We start from the raw sequence: 21851 nt of genomic DNA, 5'->3' as shown, positions 1-21851 counted from the left end.
ATGACTGTGGCTATGTGGCCGAGTCTCTATGTGCAGTTGTATGTGTATGTATATATGCAGGTCTGGGGGAGCTGTCCACATGTATGGTTATGGCTACGTTCATATGTGTGTAACTGTGTACATGAGTACAGCTGTGTCTGCTTGGTGAAATGTGTCCTTGTCTGTGTGCCCAGCCAGGAGCGGTGACTACAAGGCTGAGTGTTGTCCTTCATCTTGTGCTGCAGTGGATATTGCAGCTTGCTTGCTGCAGGCCATGTGATGGGCTTGTGCTGCTTTTGTGTCCGCCAACATCTGTGTAGAAGGCCCTGTGTCTGTGGTGAGGCTGCCTTGGTGAGTGGGCTGGAGGTATGTCTGGGACCTCTCTGCAGTTTCTCACCTCAGCACCCTCCTGCTGTCAACCCCTCTGCTCCCAGAGCCTGGCCCATCACTCACTCACCCCAGGGAGCAGTCTCTCGAGCCAGCGAAAGGGTGAGAGCAGCCGGTGGCAGAGCTGGATCTGGAGGACGGCGGCGTGTCTGTCTTCCCAGCTTTGACAGCTCTGAGTCCTCACCCTGCTGCTACCGTGTCTCCCATTAGTGGTTGGGCTGGTTTGGGTGTGATGTGTCTGTTTTGTTTAAAAGCTGTGTTCTCTACAGAGCAAAGAAAGGGGCATCCAGTTGCTGTGTCCAGGAAAAAGGCCCATCTTTGCCATCCCCCTCCCCCAGATGCCACGTGCCCATGTAGGGAGCGATGCCTAAGGGGTCTGGGCATGGCATTTCGTCAGCATGTATCTGAGCCGACCTGGCTTCCACTGACACCTGTGGAGGACAGGTCAGTGCTAGAGGGTTGGGTGGGGGTGCCGTGTGCCCCAGTGCCTGTTGGGGTGTGCAGATGCTGGGGCCAGACAGGACAAGCTCAGAGGCCAAATCTGAGCACAGACCTCCCCAGATCCTTCAGCACAGCCCGGCACTACAGAGCTTATCCACCACCCCCTACCCAGGGGTGTCCTTCCCCATCCTGCTGTGGGAGGGAAGAGTCAAGAGCATCTTCTCAGAGCTGTCCTCCCTCTGCTCAGGCTCCTGCTCAGGCTCCTGCTCCTACGCAGCAGCAGCAGCCAGTTCTCCGAGCCTTTCCTCAGCCACCTCCCCTTCCAGTCCCCCTCCCCCACTCCCTGCCCTTCTCACCCCTAACCTGGACCCATCAGGTCCCTCAGGGTTAATTCCAGTCCTTTGCCCTGAATGAAGCCCCTCTACCCCCATGGCCCGATACCCCTACAGTAAATGCCCTTCGCACATAGGAGCAGAGATTCACGGGGGAGGGGCAGCAGCTTTAAAGGTCATCTACAGGAAGAGGAGGCCCCATCCTCTGACCTCCCCCTCCTCCTAATCTTTTCTTCCTAGTGACTCAGGCCTTAGGTCTCACATGGGGCCTGTCTACTGTGTAGACTGAGCTGCCGTCACTGGGTGGAGAGAATGGTTGAGAAAACAGCCAAGTGCCCCACCTGCCTCCTGTGTACGTACCCCTCTACCTACGCTCCAGGGTTAGCGCTCAACCCCAGGGTCCCACCTCTTACTCTGTGGCATATAGGAACCCATAACACCGTGCTCGCTGTGCTGGCTCAGTGACCTTCCCAGGCCAGTGCCTCACACCCTGGTCCTGCCCGGTCCCAGTCTGAGCGAGGGGCAGAGGGGGGCTGAGCGGCACCTGCTCCAGCGCAGAGTGGGAGCGCCCGAGGATTCAGCACCACACGGTGGACAGCTCCAGGCCCTGCGGATCTGTCAAGAGCGGGATCTGCTGAAGCTGCTGGAGGCGCTGGGCTAGGAACCTCGGAGAGGTCCGGCAAAGCGGGAGGTGCAGGCCGAATTGGGGGGGGGGGGGGGGGCCCAGGGGGAGGACCAGGAGTCCGGAGGAACGGAGGAGGGGCTGGGGGCGGGCCGGGGCCGGGGGCGGGCAGGCCGCGATTGAAAGCGGCAGGGCGGGCGGGCGGAGAGCGCAGAGCCAGCGAGAGAGGCTGCAAGCGGGAACGGAGCCCCGCGCCAGAGCTGGGCGCGCCAGGTAGGGTTAGCCTGTGATGCCGCGGTCACTGCCAACCTTTTTAGCCCTGACCCCACATCCCAGGGCCCCGCGGGTCCTCGAGTTCTGGAGCACCCGGGCCGATGCGTCCAGACAGCGCTTTCTGGGAGCTCCGGGAAGCGGGAAGACCGTCCCGGGCACCCCGCCTTTCTTCCCAAGAGAACGCACGCCCTGCATCGCGCTTCCCAGTTCCTCCTGCTCCAGCGTCCTCTGGTCCTTCTTTCTGTCTGTGCCTCTGTCTTTGTCTCAGCCTCTCAGGTTCGCTTGCCCTCTCAGATTTTTCTGGTCCTGCCCCTCAGCTGGACTCCCAGGTTCTGCCCCGTTCCTGCCTCAGCTTCCATCAGGGCCTCCCCTGGGTTTCTGCCCCCTCTGTGTTAGTCTTTCTCCTGTTTGCCTGGCTGAGCTGCTTCTTTGGGGTCCTCACAGGCCCCCAGTTCCCCTGCCCCGGCACAAGCAGAAGACTAGCCCAGTGAGCAGCTTTGGTCTCTGTGGCCAGGACGGGGGTCCTTGAACTAGTTGCTGTCCTCTTAAGCTGTAGTTTCCTTTCCAATCCTGAGGAAAGATGTGTCCCTCTCCCCCAGTCTGCGAGGTCTCAAGAGCCTGCCTGTGTGGGGTTAATACAGGGTGGATGAGTAGGTATAGATGACAGGATGCAGGCTAAAGAGGAGGGGAGGGGGACTCTAATGTCCGTCAAAGGCTGAGAAGGGGCAGGCTGGGAATGACATCTGCTGGGCTTGGAGTGAGGGAAGAAACGGAGACACCAAGTCTCCAACGGCTTCCCATGCAAAGCTGGGCACCCACAGCTCAGCTCCATCATTGTTCAGAGATCTCATCAGGTTAATCGTCCCCCACCTGTGACACACATATATCCACATCTCTTTACTCTGCGGACTTAAGACATTTCATTGCATGGCACCTTCTCTGGGGCCAGCCCCTCCGCCTTGCTGTCTCACTGGGCTGAGGGTTTTCCATTTCTTTTTCATTTAGGAGACTTTGGGGACTGGCCCTTTAAGAACCAGAGTCTAGGACCCTAGGCGTTCACCTGGGCTTCTGTTTCTCTTGGGCTGGAAACTGTCCCATAGAGCCTCTTCCCTCCCTGTGGTGGGTCTTCCAAAGCCCCTGCTCTGCAAATCCGAGGCTCAGGATGGGAGCTGGATCCCTGAGTGTGTAACTGCCATGGCCTCAGCTACTTCTGAATGGATCTCCTAGGAGGTTAGTGTAGGCCCCTCTGGTTATGTAGGATTTGGCAATGGCTGCATCCCCTGCCCTCTGCCTGGGCCCCCAGTCCCACCCTCCCTGCCCTCTGCTGAGTTTGGTAGGGACACGGAGCCCATCTCTAGCCAAGAGGATGGCAAAGCTGAGAGACAGACCTGTGGGGGTAGCCTGGGAGCTTCTCAGAATAATGAGTGACATCACTGTTCTCATGACCCCTGAGTACCTGGGAAGGGGATGTGGGGAGGAACAGAGTCAGAAGGGAAGCTGGAAACAAAGGGGGGCGGCCACTCTCTGGTTCTACTCTTCCCTGTTGTCGGTCTCTATCTCTCTGCAGGAGCTGGCCCCCTTCTCATCTCTCTCCGTGTCTGTCCTTTCCTGGCCCCTGTTTCCTCCTCTTTTTGCCTTTGCTGAGTCTATCCTCATCCCTTGAAGACCCTGCTCTGCTGGATCTAACCATCCCCTCTGGGGCCATGGGATCACTGTTTGGGTTTCTGGTACTGCTGCTGCTGTGGGGTGCTGTGGCTGAGGGCCCGGCCAAGAAGGTGCTGACCCTGGAGGGGGACCTGGTGCTGGGTGGGCTGTTCCCAGTGCACCAGAAAGGTGGCCCCGCAGAGGAGTGTGGTCCTGTTAACGAGCACCGTGGCATACAGCGCCTAGAGGCCATGCTTTTCGCACTGGACCGCATCAACCGCGACCCCCACCTGCTGCCCGGTGTGCGCTTGGGTGCGCACATCCTCGACAGCTGCTCCAAGGATACACACGCCCTGGAGCAGGCGCTGGACTTTGTGCGTGCCTCACTCAGCCGTGGTGCTGATGGCTCACGCCACATTTGTCCTGATGGTTCCTACGCCACCCACAGCGATGCTCCGACAGCCATCACCGGTGTCATTGGGGGCTCCTACAGTGATGTCTCCATCCAGGTATGTGGAAATCGCCCCAGTGAGTATTAGGAAGGGAGGCCTGAAAGGGAGATCCAGCGTTCCTGATGAGCAGGGACTTCCTGGATTGGAAGGATACCAAGCATCATCCTTTCAGTGGTTTCTTACAAAAGGGCAAGAAAGTTCCCCTGGCCATATAATAGGGTCTGTTTCTAGAGATTCCGTAAGAGAAACTCCTCTTGGGAAAGGAGAGAAAACAGAAACATACTGTTCACATACACACACACACACACACACACACACACACACCTGATATTAAATGTCCCAAAGGGTTACTAGGCAGCCGCTGAAGTCAGCCTCAGTATTGAATCCTGGCTCCCATTATACTGATTGCATGACTTTGGACAGGTTCTTTCTTTTTTCTATGTCTCAGCTTCCTCTTTATAAAATAAGATTAATAACACACTCTACTTTTAGGTTTGTAGTGGAAATTTCATGAGATGACGAGTGTATCATGGTGCCTAGCGGGTCACAAGGGCATAGTCAATATAAGCTGCTATCAGTATTAATCAGTATTTAAAACAGGTTCAGGGGGAAGCAGGTCATAAATCAATGTGGTAACCAAAAGGAAGTATGAAATCAGGGCTTTCCAGCTAGTCGGCCAGATCCTTTCTATTTGGATTTGACAGTGTAGACAGAAGCCTGGAGCGGCCAAAGAAACAAGGTGCGGCGGGGCGGGGGGAGCCAGGGGGAAGAGAGGTTGGGTGAGAGTGGGGAGGGCAGTCTAAGATCTTCAGGTGATGCAGAATTTGAGGGAGGGGAAAGCTGGGGAGCCCACCACCACCACCACCACTCATTCTTCCACAAGGGGTCAGCAGAGGGTGCCCCTGCTAGGCTTCAGCTGCGGATCCAGCCAACTTGCTACTGCACTCTGGACTGCGCGCTGGCCTCACTTGGCTGCTTTGGCCTAACTGGGATCTTCCCCCTTCCTGACAGGGTCTCCTCACCGATGTCCTCTCCTGTCTGTGTCCAGTGCAGGTGCAGAGAGATCAGAGCAGAACTGGAATCAGGGCTGGGGACTATCTGGGGACCTTGGTGACGGCCTCGGTTTCCTTCGGTCATTGCCATTGAAGTGGGGTTTAGACCCCTGACCTGGGATGATTGTGTAGGAGAAATGAGCAGAGTCAGGACCTGGTGGAACCTGTCCTGCTAACCCCAGCTGCTGGAGACGTTAGTGCTGCTTGGACAGGTGTGGCTATGCCAGCAGCTATATCTGTTGTGTGGCTTTGACACAGAGGGGCAGGCAGCCTCCTATGGCTGTCTTCAGGGGACCCTGGGGTGCTTTACCAGCAACCCCCCTTCCCACCGTTTTCTCCAGGGCCCCATGCACGTGTCTCCAGAAGCACAGTCACCTCCTTGTCATCCTGAGCCTCCTTTCTCTAGCAGGGCCCATCTTCCAGAGTCAGGCTGCTTTTTTCTCCTGCCCTGGCCAGCAGAGTCCAACCTTCAGGCCTTAGATTACGCTGGTCCATGAATGTCTGCTCCCCCCATTCCAGCCCCTCTACCTTCCACATGCTTCTGTCAGTCTCCACATGCTAGAACCAAAGCCTCCGCACAGGTTAATTCCAACGGCTCAGCAACTTGTGATTCAAACCCGAGAACCTGAGGCTCAGGGAGATTTTTACTAGAGGGGTACAGAGGGAGAAAATGTGGGAGGAGATACTTGAGCTCTAGACCATTTGAGAGCTCACATCCCAATTTCAGGGTCTTAGCCCTCTCCTATAGGATGTGTGCTTCTGTTTATCCACCATCTACCAAGCTCTCGGAAGAACCCCATTCTCATGGCCATAGGGACCAAAGGTTGAGAAATGGGGTGTCAGGCAGTCAGTAGTAGAGCAGGAAACCTTCTTCATTTTTGGCTTAGGTACCCAGTTGTGACCAACTTGGGCTCCTGGGCCATGGACCCTTGGATCTAGGCCTTTCTTTCTGGGGTGACATTTCTCCATCCTCCCATGAGAATTGGCACTAAAAGGGGGGGGCTACCTGCCCCAAACAATGAGAGACGTTGGCATCTTTGAGTATCCCAGATGCCGCCCACTGTCTCTCTATAGTGGTGCAGCCGAGTGCTAACCTCTCTCTGCCCCAGGCCTTCCTTGGTTCCCCTGCCTTGTATCTGGTTCAGGTACAGCTCATGGCCCTGGGTGTTCTCCCTCTCAGTCCTTGGGGAGGAGAGAAAGTCTCAGTCCCTAGGCAGAAGACACACCGAGTTCAGACTCATAGATAGGGAACCCTCAGAGGTGCCTGTGGGCACTTGGTCCAAGATTCTGTAGGCATGGGGACTGACTTAGTGCTTGTTTAAATTGCTCTCTGACCTTTACCCTCTCTAACCTTGCCCAGGTGGCCAATCTCCTGCGGCTGTTTCAGATCCCACAGATCAGCTATGCCTCCACGAGTGCCAAGCTGAGTGACAAGTCCCGTTACGATTACTTTGCTCGCACTGTGCCCCCAGACTTCTTCCAAGCCAAGGCCATGGCCGAGATACTCCGCTTTTTCAACTGGACATACGTGTCTACGGTGGCGTCTGAGGGTGACTATGGTGAGACGGGCATTGAGGCCTTTGAGCTGGAGGCCCGTGCACGAAACATCTGCGTGGCCACTTCGGAGAAGGTGGGCCGTGCCATGAACCGGGCAGCCTTCGAGGGCGTGGTACGAGCCCTGCTGCAGAAGCCCAGTGCCCGGGTCGCTGTGCTCTTCACCCGGTCCGAGGATGCCCGTGAGCTGCTTGCAGCCGCCCAGCGCCTCAACGCCAGCTTCATCTGGGTGGCCAGCGATGGCTGGGGGGCCCTGGAGAGTGTGGTGGCAGGCCGTGAAGGGGCCGCGGAGGGTGCCATCACCATTGAGCTGGCCTCCTATCCCATCAGTGACTTTGCCTCCTACTTCCAGAGCTTGGATCCTTGGAACAACAGTCGGAACCCCTGGTTCCGCGAGTTCTGGGAGGAGAGGTTCCAGTGCAGCTTCCGGCAGCGAGACTGCGCAGCCCACTCTCTTCGGACTGTGCCCTTCGAACAGGAGTCCAAGATCATGTTTGTGGTCAATGCGGTGTATGCCATGGCCCATGCTCTGCACAACATGCACCGTGCCCTCTGTCCCAACACCACCCACCTCTGTGACGCCATGAGACCTGTCAACGGGCGCCGCCTCTACAAAGACTTCGTGCTCAATGTCAAGTTTGATGGTAATGGTGCTGGCCGGTGTCTGTTAGCCTGCTGGCCTTCAGGTTCTACTTCTTGCCAAGGAGACATAGGATGCTTACAAGGAATTAATCAGGGTCTGTGTAAGTAGGATAAAGGGACAATAAGCAGAGGACCCCAGCTGGAGTCAGGACTGAGGTTCCACTTTTGAGACTCTTCTAGAAAGTGGAATCTGGCCTGGTCCTGACTCTAGAATCCCTGCCTACTGCTTGGACATTACCCTCTAGCTATCGGCTCTTTATCTTTCCAGGGGAACCCAAGCAATTCTCAGGCAGAGTGAGAGTCCAAATCAGGATAGGTTGAGGGTGAACCATAGGAAAGACACCCTATATAGGTGAAACTTCTATTATTAATCTTGATGGATTTTGTAAACGTGATTTTTTTTTCCCCTTTGGATACGGTCATGCTACATCACCTAGGCTTACCTCAAACTCACTGTCTAGCCCAGGATAGCTGCAGACTCAAGGCAATTCTCCTACCTCAGCCTCCCAAGTGTTGGAATTTAGGTGTGCACCATCACACCAGTCCTAATTTTGATTTTTCTACTCAAAGTAACCAAAGTGCTCTCAAAGCAGAAGTTGAGGTTCCAGTTTTAAGGAGAGCAAGAGCCACAGAACCACTAGGCCTGGCTTCAGGAAGAATCTTTGGGGGTACTATGGGAGAAGCTGCCAGGACAGACAGAGCATAGATTCACTGGTCAAGACTTAGACCAAGTGGACAATTGTCTGCAGCATCCTGGTGGTAGAAAGGCTATTTCTAGGACCTCTGTGGTACAAAATCTGAGGGTGCTGATCCCTTATCTAAAAAGCAGTAGAATTCCCAATAACCTTCGCTCATCTTCCTGTTGCATCCATGTCCCAGGAGTCCAACTTAGGTCATCAGGCTGGACTGCAAGCCCATTTATTTGCTGAGCCAACCCACCGCTCATCACCGAACGTTTAAAATAAATGTTTTGGCCAGGTGTGATGCCTCATGCCTGTCATCCCAGCGCCAGTGGGCGGCACGAGGGGATGTCTGTGAACTCAAGGCCAGCTGGGCTGCAGAGTGAGACTCTGGTAAAAACAAAAGATATATCGATTGTTTTTTCCCTCTGGTTTGGAGCTGGCTAGCTCTGTTGCTGTGGAAGCTGTGTGGAGCCTAATTCCACTAAGATCAGCTCCCAGAGCTATGATAGGATCAGGTAGGGGGTTCGTGCGAGTCTGGGGTCTCGTGGAATTGATGTTGGAGCTGTTGCTGGGCTTGGGCATAATTTGTGGTTGTGTAGGGTTAGATTGTGAGAACGTGGAGTCTAGGTGGAAGAAGCAGGGGCTGGGCGGGTGAAACTTGAATCCAGTCACTACTGCTCACTCAGCATCTCATATGCTGGCTGGAACCCTGATTTCTCACTGGGCTCAAGGGTGGCTGTAGTCCTGCCTCCTAAGCCTGGCTGAGTGACAGGAGGTTATTAGGGGACAGAGAGTGGCAGTGGCCATCCTGTGGAAGGCTCTGGTTTCAGGTGGCCATTGAGGTTGTGATTCAGTTTGCAATGGACCAGTTAGGACCGACTAGGGCTAGAATGGGTGTGGCAGCTAGAGACCCGGTTTCGCTTTGGGATCTCTGTTAAGTGTTTGGGCAAGAGCTATGTTGTATGTTGTGACAAAGTTAGAATCTGAAGACTGAAGTTGAAGATTGGGTTTGGCAAGTCATAAGAGGATTGGTACAAGCCCATTTGGGGCTTAGGGTGGTGAGAGCTGAGGTCTGATGTTGGAGTCTAGGGTCGTAGTTTGTTATAAAACGCCTTAGCTGGGGTTGAAACGGGCTTCAGTGTTGGAAAGAGGTAGCCTAGCTCTGGGGTTCAGGTTCCAGCTGAGCGTAAAGGTTGAGGTCACATCCGAGTAACCCACCAGTCTAACCTCTTCCTTCTCTCCTCCATCCCAGCCCCCTTCCGCCCAGCGGATACTCACAACGAGGTCCGCTTTGACAACTTTGGGGATGGTATTGGCCGCTACAACATCTTCACCTATCTGCGGGCGGGCAGTGGGCGCTATCGCTACCAGAAGGTAGGCTACTGGGCAGAAGGTCTGAGCCTGGACACTAGCCTCATCCCATGGGCCTCCGCATCAGCCGGCCCCCTTCCTGCCTCTCGCTGTAGTGAGCCCTGCCTTCAGAATGAGGTGAAGAGCGTGCAGCCAGGTGAGGTCTGCTGCTGGCTCTGCATCCCCTGTCAGCCCTATGAGTACCGGCTGGACGAGTTCACCTGTGCTGACTGTGGTCTGGGCTACTGGCCTAATGCCAGTCTGACTGGCTGCTTTGAGCTGCCCCAGGAGTATATCCGCTGGGGTGATGCCTGGGCAGTGGGACCTGTCACCATTGCCTGCCTAGGTGCCCTGGCCACCCTCTTTGTGTTGGGTGTCTTCGTGAGGCATAACGCTACACCCGTAGTCAAGGCCTCTGGTCGAGAGCTCTGCTACATTCTGCTGGGAGGCGTCTTCCTCTGCTACTGTATGACCTTCATCTTCATCGCCAAGCCTTCCACGGCAGTGTGCACCTTACGGCGCCTCGGTTTGGGCACGGCCTTCTCTGTCTGCTACTCAGCCCTCCTCACCAAGACCAATCGCATTGCTCGAATCTTCGGCGGGGCCCGGGAGGGTGCCCAGCGGCCTCGCTTCATCAGCCCCGCCTCACAGGTGGCCATCTGCCTGGCACTTATCTCGGGCCAGCTGCTCATTGTTGCTGCCTGGCTGGTGGTGGAGGCACCAGGCATCGGCAAGGAGACAGCCCCCGAGCGGCGAGAAGTAGTGACGTTGCGCTGTAACCACCGTGACGCAAGCATGCTCGGCTCCCTGGCTTACAACGTGCTCCTCATCGCTCTCTGCACGCTCTATGCCTTCAAGACCCGAAAGTGCCCGGAGAACTTCAATGAAGCCAAGTTCATTGGCTTCACCATGTACACCACCTGCATCATCTGGCTGGCTTTCCTTCCCATCTTCTATGTCACCTCCAGTGATTATCGGGTGAGCCATCTGTTGCAAAAGTAGAAGGGGGTGGAGCATGACCCACTCTCTCCTGACATCTCGTTCTATCTGCTGTTAACTCTAAGGTTTCAAGAAGTCAAATGGACCCCGATGAAAAGTTTAAGGGAGAAAGAAAGCTTGGAGAAATGTCCAGGGAGGTGGGGACTCGCGGAGGGGGCGGGCAGTTGGTGGTCAGGTGTCAGGACTCTGATGCTCCCCCCTAACCTGGGAGAGGCTGGGGTTGCAGAAATATGCTCCAGAGAGTGCAGCAGACTCTGCCTTGTTCCATTGAGGGGTCATCTGGAGTTGGAGAAGGGGGTGTTGAAGAAAGGCAGAGGGGTGGGGGGAGGAGCTGCTGGAAGAGGGCTGAGAAACGTTAACGTAGGTGACAACCGGGCTCCAGTTGGTGGCTTTCAAGCAGATAGTTCCAACTGTCTCAAAGGGGTGTCCTCAGCTCCAACCGGCAACAGCTACTTCAGATGAGATGACCTGGGAAGGTCTCTCTGAGGAGGTAGCAGGTGAGCTGAGCTCTGAATAATGAGAGGATCATCTTGGCTAATCCTCATGACTCAAATTCCACAGCTCCCCTGTTTCACTGATGAAGTAGAGATTCAGGGAGAGTCAGTCCCAGGCTCCATCACTCAGCTTGGGAGTCCAGAACAGGGTCTAAACTGATGGGCCGAACAGTGAAAGGAACTGGGAAATTGTGGCAAAAGCCCTGGCGTGGGCCCTTTCCCGAGACAGAGGTGTGGTGGCACACTGCTGGGGGCGGGGGATTGCTGGGGGCGGGGGATTGCTGGGCTCGGCTGCTCTGCCTGCACCTGCTGGGCCACCTGCTTGGGTAGTGGAGGCCAAGGCTGGGGAGGGAATCTGCTCTGACTCAGCCTGCATTTGCATATGATTTGCATTTGCATGCCTCTCATAGGCAGCTAAAGACTCACCAGAGGTGCACAGTAGTCAACCATGCACGTATACACTTGTGCACAATCACACATGCCTGCATACGTGAAGATGCATACACATTCCCTTATGCATCTACAGGTGTGTGCACACACGTCCTGGCACACATAGAACATACCCAAATCTTGTCCACACAGACATGCCTCCCCTCCCACAAACACTTGCACACGCTCCTCTGCACACTCACTACCACACACATGCACCCACACTGATATGCATGCATCTACACGAACGTACTCCATACCTGCACCCCTTGCATGCGTACATCCCTATGCATACATGCACCCTTTCATGTCCACAGTACAGCTAGCATCCTGGTGCACCTTGGAAAATGATTAACAGCACAGGAGGGGGGGTCCTGGGGGACCGACACTGGGCTCGTTATCATCCTTCTTTAAGGCTTGGCCAAAGGACCGTTCAGTGGATGCTTACTAGTTTTCCCAGCCTCGGTCGAGGGAGGGGTCATGGGCCCAGGCCCAGGCATTTGGAACATCCTCCTTGACCTGTGCCTGCTCACTCACTCACCCCTCACAGGTACAGACCACCACCATGTGCGTGTCGGTCAGCCTCAGCGGCTCTGTGGTGCTCGGCTGCCTCTTTGCACCCAAGCTGCACATCATCCTTTTCCAGCCACAGAAGAACGTGGTGAGCCACCGGGCACCTACCAGCCGCTTTGGAAGCACCGCCCCCAGGGCCAGCGCCAACCTTGGTCAAGGTTAGCATCCTCGACCCTCCCTCCTGGGTTCCCTTTCCTGCCCAGCTCCCAGGCGTGAGGTCCGCTCCCTGGACTTCATGCTGAGATTCCTTGTCTGGGAATGGGATCCTCTTACGATAACAGTGGATACAACGAGAGGCCTGGTGGACAGCCCTCCTTCTCTTGCCGCCTCCTGGGGTCAGTCCCAACCTCTGGTTACCTTTCCCTAGGGTCTGGATCCCAGTTTGTACCTACCGTTTGCAACGGCCGGGAGGTGGTAGACTCAACAACATCGTCGCTTTGAAGACCCCACACTCCTGCCCTGACAATGGCTGCTCCCGAACCCAGTGTAAACCCTCTTCCCCGGCCAGGAGGAAGTTAGCTGGAGCACTGCAATAACGCCCACCCCAGGCCCGCCCCCAGAGCCACTCACCCACCTACTGATTCCCCAGCCCTGTAGGTAAGAAGCCAGGGTCCTGAGCCGGGAAGCCTCTGCGATGGCCACCAACTCTCCTTGTAGCTATGCCCCGTGTTTGCCAGGCCTGGGACTCCGAGGGGAGAGCAGGATCGACTGTGCTCTAGACCAGTGTGGCTGAGGATGGCAGGCCAACCCCATCAGCAAAGGTGCTTCCAGTCCAGCCCCTGCCCAGGCCTTTTTAATTTTTTATAAGTTACTCTGGGATGGAGAGGATGGCTATTGTGGGGATCATCCCCTCCCCTCCCTCCCCAGTAATTTGTCTCGTGGTTTATTTTGTATTATCTGTAAATAAAGTATCTTTATTTAAACTTTTTTTTTTTTTTAATTTCATAGACAGGGTCTCATGTATACCAGGCTGACCTCACACTTGCTGTGGGGCTGAGGATGACATGAAACTTCTGACCTGCCTGCCTCCACCTCCCGAGGCCTGGGGTTACAGGCGTGAATCACTATGCCTGGTTCTTGTGCAGGGGTTTTATGTGTGCTAGGCAAGGCAGAATGCTACCCCTTGAGGTGCATCTGGAGCCCGTGTCTTTTTGAGTTATTTGTGTGTGCATGTGTGTGTGTGTGTGTGTGTGTGTGTTTGCCTAGGTGTAGGGTTTCTTTGTTGTTTGTCTTGGTTTTGTTGTTGTTGTTGAGTCTGGAGGGGGCAGTTGAGACAAGGTCTCTCTACTTTCTATGTGGCCCATGGTTGGCCTAGAGCTCACTATGTTGACCAGGCTAAACTTGCAGAGATCTACCTGCCTCTGCCTCCCAAGTAAGTGCTGGGATTAGAGGTGTGTGTGTAGGTCTTCTGTATCACACGCATGCAGTGCCCACAGAGGCCAGAAGAGGGCATCAGGTCCTGTGGGGGCTGTAGTGACAGATGGTTGTCAGTTGCTATGTGGGTGCTGGGAATCGAACCTGAATTCTCTGGAAAAGCACCAAGTACTCTTCACCATTAAGTCCCTTTGTTTGTTTATTTAACAATAACTCTGACTTGGGGACTCCCTCCCCGGTCTTCCAATATTCATTCTGCTAATGAATGTTGACTCTGGGCTGTGTCCAGTGCTAGGTCCTGGCAGCCACCAAGACAGGCCCAGCCAGCATTGCTTGGTATGGAGGCTGAAAAGAAGTCATTGAAGATTGGTCAGTACCCTCTAGAATTATCTGGCCCTCTAGGAGATGGTTTTCCTGTACCAGCCTACAGGGTGGTGTGGGAAGTAGGACACTGGCTGGCTGGCTGGAATTTGGACAAGCCAGAGCCAGGGTGAGTGTTTGGTACAAAAGGGAACCAGTAACCGGCATGGGACTGAATGTTACTTCTTCACAGGTACATACAAAGCCAGAGAGGGCTCACAGAGAGGGGGTGAGGCAGGGGGGTGAAGACACTGGGGCTGGAAAGGCCGTCTGTGGATGGGTCCGGCAAGAAGGCATCAGAAAAGGGTCTGTTGCAGTCTCTGGAGGGCTTCTGACCTGAAGGGTTGGTGGCCTGGTGGCCGGGCCTGGCATGCCTCAGGCATCTACCATGTTCGCCGTCTGGAACTCACCAGTAGAGGGCTCCAAGGCCCACCCTCAGCTTCTGCTCCCAGGGCAGGCCTCAGCAGCTCCCACGGCCGAGAGGGTGGTGAGCCCTGGGCTGGAAGAATATGGCTACTCCAGGCAGGGCTTCTGTGGCTCACAGGGACAAAATCCTGCGTGAGAAAACCAGCCAGAGACATGTATTTTCCAATGAACTAATCTGCATCAGTGGGCTGGTGAGTTTCTGGAACTTTGGGTTAACAATTTTAAAAAGTAGGGAAAAAAATGAAAAAAGAAAACTTCGGGAAAGGCTTTTCTTCAGCCACCATGTGGGGGGGGGGAGGTGGAGGGATCAAAGAAAAATGGGATGTGGAGGTCACAAACAGAGAACACCTTTTTTTAGTATAGATATATGTTCCACACAGTATTTGGGAAATACCTTTACTAAAAGTCTTTGTTTCTTAGCTAAAATAATAACTTTTCTCATTTGACCTGAGCCTCTTGCATCTTCATCAGCTCACACTGCCAAGACCATCCGAGGAGCTGGATTAGCGGGGTTGGCTCCCTGGTCCCAGAGAACACAGGCTTGTTCCCAGGGGCAGGGCACTAGGGTGCCCGGAGCAGCCTTCCTGTTTCCAGTATGTTGTTTTGTTTTTTCCTGAGTCTTCCACCCAGAGAGCTGGGATTACAGGCACAGCCACCACACTGGCTGTTACCTGGGCTAAGGATTGAGCACAGGCCTCTGTTCTCGCATCACAAACACTCCACGGGCTGAACTCCCGCCCCAGCCCCATGGGCAGTGACTCCTCAACTCTCAGTTCTGACCACAGATTCCGAAGATCAGGCCATTATCTTCTTATCCCAAGTCCCACTTCCGGTCCTCCGTGTCTTGGGTTTATGTCTCTTTTATTCTTCTGTCCAATGCCACATCCCACATCCCACAGAGCCTTGACACATCTTCTTAAAAAGGGACAGGAGCATAGGGTCCCTGCTGGGTTTGTTTCTGCTAAGCATGGAGTCCTCAAAGCAGCCTGCTTTCTGGGGTCTGAGGACCAGATATACCAGACATTTGCGATTCATCCCTGGAAATGTCCACCGTGGTAAACTGACCGTCTGACTATCAGCCCACATGCTTTGCTTGAAGAACCGGAGTTCACACAATGGTGTGGGTGTTTCACTGACGGCTTTGTTCAAAGACCTTCCCGGCTCCGCTTCTGTCCTGTGTCTGTCCCTCGCATTGGCCCTGTGGGAACAGCAGGGAAGCCCTTCATTCTGTCTTTGTTCACCTGTATCTTACTGGTCCCCAAATCGTGGAACTTGTGGGAGAGTGACTCAGGCATCTCTAGTCCCCAAGACCTGGCATGGCAAGAGGATGGTCACATCACAAGGGCAGTTCTGAGATGGATGCTCCCCCACATTTGAGCCCTGTCCAGGAGCACAGCCTTGAGACAATGACACTATTCAAAAAGGAGGGTGGGTGGTGATCTACTGAGCATAGGTATGGTGATAAAAAGAATGAATGGAGTCAGGGATAACATCCATACTCTCCCATCCCCCAGCATCCCCGGGACAGGACATTACCCTGAGTGCCCTCAGGGGCACTCGCCTTCCCCATGCTACCCCTTTTCCAACTAATCTGTCTTGCCTCCTCTGCTCCCATGAAGCTCACAAGAGGGAAGGGAAAGGATGTTTTGCCAAGGGCCTCAAAACCCTCTGAAAATGTCTCCACCCCAAGTCTCACCAGAGAAAGGGAAAAACCTGTGCCCATGGGCCACTTAATCGTGGCAAGGTGAAGTGTCCTCAGTCGGAGAGAGGCTAGCTGTAGGGACATCAGGGCCAGGAGAGAGGGAGGGACGAGAAAGGGAGGGAAATAGGGAAGATAGGAAGGAAGAGAGAGAAAATGGAAATGAAACCCTGAGGGCTCTTACCAAGATGTCAGGACTGCTGACGGTGATGGTGGTGATGGTGGTGGGGATGGTGGTGATGGGGATAATGGTAACGATGGAGATGGTGATGGTGGTGGTGGTGATAGGGATGGTGACTGGATGATGATGGGGATGGGATGATGGAGATGGTGATTGTGTTGATGAGGATAGTAGTAGTGATGGTGGTGATGGGGATGATGGAAATGGTGATGGTAGTGATGTGGATGATAATGATGGTGATGATGGTGATGGTGATGGGGATGAGGATGATGGAGATGGTGATTCTGTTGATGGAGATGGTATGGTGATTTGAAAGAAAATGGTCCCCAAAGAGAGTGACACTATTAGGAGGTGTGGCCTTGTTGGAGGAAGTGTGTCATTGTGTGTGTGGGGGGGATTTGATGTCTCTTTGGCTCAAGCTTCCCTCAGTGTGACTGCCAGTCAACTTCTTGCCTACAAGATGTAGGATTCTCAGCTACTCCTCCAGCACCATGTCTGCCTGCACTCCGCCATGCTCCCGTCATGATGATAATGGACTGAACCTCTGAAACTGTGAGTCACCTCGGTTAAATGTTTTCTTTGTAAGAGTTGCCTTAGTCATAGAATCTTTTCACAGCAATAAAAACTCAACTAAGACAGATGGTGATGATGATGGTGATTGTGATGATGGTGATGATGATGGTGGTGATTGTGATGATGGGGATGATGATGATGGTGGTGATTGTGATGATGGGGATGATGATGGTGATTGTGATGGTGGGGATGATAATGATGGTGATTGTGATGTTGAGGATGGTGATTTTGATGATAATGATTGAGATAGCATCTCATTATGTACCCCTGGCTATCCTAGAATTCACTATGTAGGCCAGGCCAAGCCTTGAACTCAGAGATCTGCCTGCCTCTATCTCCTGAGTGCTAGGATTAAAGAATGCTTCACCATTCCTGGCCTAGGATTGCTTTTTTCCCTTTCTTTTCTTTTTTTGTTTTTTAAGAAAAACTATTTTTTCCAGTATTTGCTCTCTGTAAACCATTTAAGTATTGCATAAAAGTACAAAAAAGAAAATCAAAGTATTACCTCAAGTTTCATGATTCAAATATAACCGTCATTAACATTTCTGGTACAGCATGCTAGACATATTTCTATGCATTTTTACAGATAGGAGAGATAGAAATACTTTCATAAAAATGGGATCGTGCCATATGTCTATTTTTTTTAGTGAATTTAATTTTACTTGACTCTAATTGAAGAAAATGAATCCGAAGTAAAATTGGAAGGAATTCTTGAACTTTACATACATTTCTTCACCACAAAACATGTTTTCTCTCCCAGAATGAGGCCTCTAAGCTTAAGAAAAGAGCTGGTGTGACATTTGAAGGTAAACATTCCTTCACTCTCCAGAGTTTGACCCATTGTCAACCTTCTTGCAGTCTTCACAGAATGACTCATCCACGGGGCATGCTGGGGATCTGCTGACACTCTCGGGTCCACATATAGGACAGGGGACTGGTCCTGCAGGTCCTGTCATTCAGCAATGCTGCTGTAGACAGTGGGAGTCAGGCAGGCTGGGAATCTCATCGCCATGGAGGAACGGGCTCCTAGCTTCACCATGCCACTTCTCTTCGGATTTCATGCCAGAGGGTGGAGAGTTTCATCATTTCCCTTCACAACTTTGATCTTTCATGAATTAATTTCTCGGTGTGGTGTGAGCTAAGAGTCAATATTACTCTCCACGACACAAATACTCTGTTGCTTCAGTGTTTGCAGACTGAGGTGCCTCAAATTGCTTGGCCAATAGCAGGCATTACTGTGTCTCAGTGGTCTATGGGTTTATCCCAGCAAACACCACCTTGTCTGAGTCCTCCAGCTGATGTCTTTAGATGAGGGAGGCTCAGCCTCTTTGGCTTTCTGCTCTCTCTGCCTAACTGCCTTGGTCTTTCCATTTACATTTCAACATAAATTTTGGTACCAGCCCTTCCAGCTTTTGGGAAAAACTGAATTTATAGATGATTGTAATCTTTTTTTTTAAAGATTTATTTATTTATTATGTACACAGAAGAGGGTACCAGATCTCATTAGAGATAGGTTTTGGCCACCACATGGGTACTGGGACTTGAACTCAGGACCTCTGAGAGAACAGTCAATGCTCTTAACCTCTGAGCCATCTCTCCAGCCCCAGACGATTATAATCTTAACAATACTATTATTCAGTTCACAGGCGTGGTGTCCCTTGTCCTTTATTTCAGCCTTAATCCCAATGCTATTTTCTGGTCTCCAGTGTAGCAGTTTTACAATCATCACACTGAGTTTATTATTAGGTGTCTGATTTTTTGATGTGACCAGAAGAGATTTTTTCAAAGTATCAGTTCATTTTTCCAGTTGTTTTTCTGCTAGGGTATTAATGCACAACTGATTTTGAAATTGTAGTAAATTATAAATGACAAAAATTACCACTTAAGCTATGTTTGATCACACCACATAATTACCCTCCTGCGTGTGAGGTTTGGAAGATCTCTCAGCAATCTTGGGGAAGATGATACACTATTAGTAACCATAATCACCATGTCTTTGAACAGCTAGCCAGCGCCTGTAAGTGCAGACCGAAACTGCCCACACATCCCTTACTCCCAGCCCTGGCTGTCACCGGTTTACTCTCTGCCTCTTGGAAGGTGTTTGTTTTGTTTTGTTTTGGGCTCTTTTGTTTTGTTTTTGAGACTGGATCTCATGTAGCCCAAGCTGGCCTCAATCTGCTGTATAGCCGAGGTTGACCTTAGAGCCTGGGTCCTCCTGCCTCCACCTCCCAAGTGTGAGGCCTACAGGCATGTCCCACCACGCCTGGCACTGCTTCTGTTTGTTTTGGCTGTTTCAGATTCCACCAACAGATGAGATCACGCCACGGTCTTCTTTGTCTGACTAGTCCATTGCATTTAGTTGTACTCCAGACTCATCTCCATTGTAACAAACAACAGAATTTTATTCGGGCTTAGGGCTGAGTAACCGTCTATTGTGTCTAAACATCTCATTGGAAAAGCACATTTAACTACTCATTCTTGGTTAATTCCTGTATCTTGTAAATAATGCTGCAATGAGCGCGATATAGGTTCCTCCTCCTCCCTCTCCTCTTATTCTTTGTTTGTTTGTAAGACAGGGTCTCACTCTGTAGCTCTGGCTGCCCTGGAACTCACTCTGTAGACCAGGCTGTCCTTGAACTCACAGAGATCCACTTGCCCCAACCTCCCAAGTGCTGGGATTAAGGTGTGTACCGGTATGTCTGGTTCTCCTTTTTCTCTTTTTGACAGGTTCTCACTATATTGCCTAACCTGGCCTTTTAAAACTCACGATCCTCCTGCCCCAGCCTCCATGTGCTGGGATCATAGGTGTGTGCCACAGTTCCTGGCCTTTTGATATCTCTTCATTGTACAAGTTTTATTTCCCTTCGGCATACACCGAGAAGTTGGGTTGCTGAATCGTATATGTGGATTCGTTTTTGGTTTGGGAGGAACCTCTTACTGTTTTCCACAGCAGCTGTACCATTTCACATCCCTACCCACAGGGCATGAGGCCTCTCTATTCCCCACCCCCTTACCGACACTTGTTACCTTTTCTGTGCCGTTCTAACATGTGTGAGGTGGTAACTCTGGTTTTCATTTGCATTTTCTTGATGACTAGTGAAGTTCCATACCCGATATGTTTTCACTGGAGAAGTATCTATTCATGTCCTTTGCTCATTTTAAAGATCAAGTTATTTGAGGGTGGAGAGCTGGTTCAGTTGGTAAAGTAATTGCTGCACAATGACTGAGTTCAGATACCAGCACCCATGGAAACAGCTGGGCACGCTAGTGCACACCCGCAGTCCCAGTGCTGGCAGGCAGAGACAGGAGGACTCTGGTGCTTGCTGGCCAGCTGGTCTCTGTGAATCAGTGAGTTCTGAGCTCAGTGACAGACACTGTCTCAGAAAATAGGTTGGAGAGTAACAGAGGCAGATGACCCGGTGTCAGCCTCCTGCCTGCACATAGGTACGTGAGCATTCCATATGCATATACCACGTGCACGCACACACCTCAAAGAAAAAACATTCAGTGTTTGCTTTGTTGCTATGCAGATTTATTTTTGAGGCCTCTGTTCTGTTCGATTGTTCATGTGTTTTTATGCTGCTACTGAACTGTGTTATTTCTATCTTCTGAAAGATTTTTAAATTCAGGTGCTGTGAGCTCTCTAGCTTGGTTCTTTTTGATCAAGATAACTTTGGGAGTTCAGGGGCTGGAGAGATGGCTCAGAGGTTAAGATCACTGACTGCTCTTCCAGAGGTCCTGAGTTCAATTCCCAGCAACCACATGGTGGCTCACAACCATCTATAACGAGATCTGGTGTCCTCTTCTGGCCTGCAGTCATACATGCTGTATACATAATAAATAAATAAATTTTAAAAAAAAAACAAAACTTTGGGAGTTCAGGGTCTTTTGTAGTTTCATGTAAATTTTAGAATTATTTCTTTCCTGTGTCTATGGAACTGCCATTGGAACTTGGGTAGGAATTAGCATTGTATCTGTGGATTACTTCAGATTGGATGGATATTTCAATTTGAATTCTTCTAATTTATTGAACATGGGTTGGGTTATCTTTCCTTTTTTGTCAAAAATCTCTTTGATCAATGTTTTATAGTTTTCAATGTACTGGTCTTCCATCTCTTTGATTAAAATTACTCCTAAAGAGGCTAGAGAGATGACTCAGTGATTAATTAATCCAGAGGACCTGGATTCAGTTCCCAGCCCCCACAGGGCAGCTCACAGACATCTATAACTCCATTTTCAGGGAGTCCGATGCCCTCTTCTAGCCTCTGAGTGTATCAGGTGCTCACATGTACATAAGACTTCCATGCAGGCAAAACACACATGCATAAAATTAACAACCAAATTACTCCTAGGAGTTGGAGAGACGGCTCAGTGGTTAAAAGCACTTACTGTTCTTGCAGTAGACCCACGTTGGTTCCCAGCACCTACATGGTGACTCATAACTGTCTGTACCTCCAGTTCCAGGGGATCCAACTCCCTCTTCTGGTATCTGCGGGCAACTAGGCACAGGTACATATGTGTGCCTATACATACATGCATATAAAATAAGCATAAATGCATATTTTAAAACTATTCCTACATACATTGGTTATGATAGTGTAACTGGGTTGTTTTGTTGACTTTGGGCAGTAATTCACTGTTAGTGGATAGAAATGCTAATGATTCTTGTATGTGGGCTCTGGGAGCTTATTTGGAGCTCTTAGCAGAGTCCTGTAGCCACCTGCATACTCTTGGTCTCTGTGGAGGAAGGCTGTCCTCACTGAGCACTCTGGGAGTGGTGAGGGAGGAAGGGGGCACCCACCTCACTGGCCAGGTGAGCCAGATCATCCTTGTGTTTAGTGAGGTGCTGGATAGCATAGCCAGATCATCCCCACATCCTTCTTGATTAACATTGTAGCCTGAAAAGTCTACATAAGTCTCACAGGGTTGGGGTTTATTTTTTTGGTTGACTTTTGGGGTTTCTGTATGTAAGATCGCATCGCCTATAAGGGGAGACAATTCTATTTCTTCCTCCTGGACTCCAAAGCCTTTTATCTCTCTCTCTAGCTTAACTGTGCTGGGGAAGACTTCCAGCTGATTCATTCAGTCGGTGTTTGGTGCTGTGGAGTCCACTTTGCCCTTATCACTTCTGGCGCTGGCTTTCCCCGATAGATGAATGTTTAAGCCCTCAATTATAATACTGTGGATTCATATTTCCCCTTGCAGTTCCCTCAGCTTTTGCCTTATCTACTTTGATACTCTGATGTTAAGCCTACACATATCAAAGATTACTGTTTGTTTTTGTTTTGTTTTGTTTCAGGACAGGGTTTCATGTAGCCTGAGATGGCCTCAA

The 21851-nt window shown here is 51.6% G+C and overlaps 1 protein-coding gene across 3 annotated transcripts; it reads left to right on the top strand.

Moving 5' to 3' along the window:
- Positions 1–894: 894 nt before the first annotated feature.
- Grm2 (glutamate metabotropic receptor 2) lies at positions 895–12829 on the top strand. 3 transcript variants are annotated; one of them, XM_028895271.2, is made up of 7 exons: positions 895–1813; positions 3040–3264; positions 3602–4187; positions 6543–7380; positions 9314–10389; positions 11884–12064; positions 12274–12829. In XM_028895271.2, the coding sequence occupies exons 3-7, from the start codon at positions 3738–3740 to the stop codon at positions 12345–12347; spliced, it is 2619 nt and encodes an 872-aa protein (XP_028751104.1). In that variant the 5' UTR covers positions 895–1813; positions 3040–3264; positions 3602–3737; the 3' UTR covers positions 12348–12829. The 3 variants fall into 3 exon arrangements, with proteins under 3 accessions (XP_028751104.1, XP_028751105.1, XP_028751103.1); XM_028895270.2 differs by lacking the exon at positions 895–1813 and adding an exon at positions 1960–2034; XM_028895272.1 differs by lacking the exons at positions 895–1813; positions 3040–3264 and adding an exon at positions 1958–2034.
- Positions 12830–21851: the final 9022 nt, after the last annotated feature.

This window comes from Peromyscus leucopus, chromosome 7, assembly GCF_004664715.2.
Source record: "Peromyscus leucopus breed LL Stock chromosome 7, UCI_PerLeu_2.1, whole genome shotgun sequence".
NCBI classification, from domain to species: domain Eukaryota; kingdom Metazoa; phylum Chordata; class Mammalia; order Rodentia; family Cricetidae; genus Peromyscus; species Peromyscus leucopus.
This window is presented reverse-complemented; position numbering and strand designations above follow the sequence as displayed.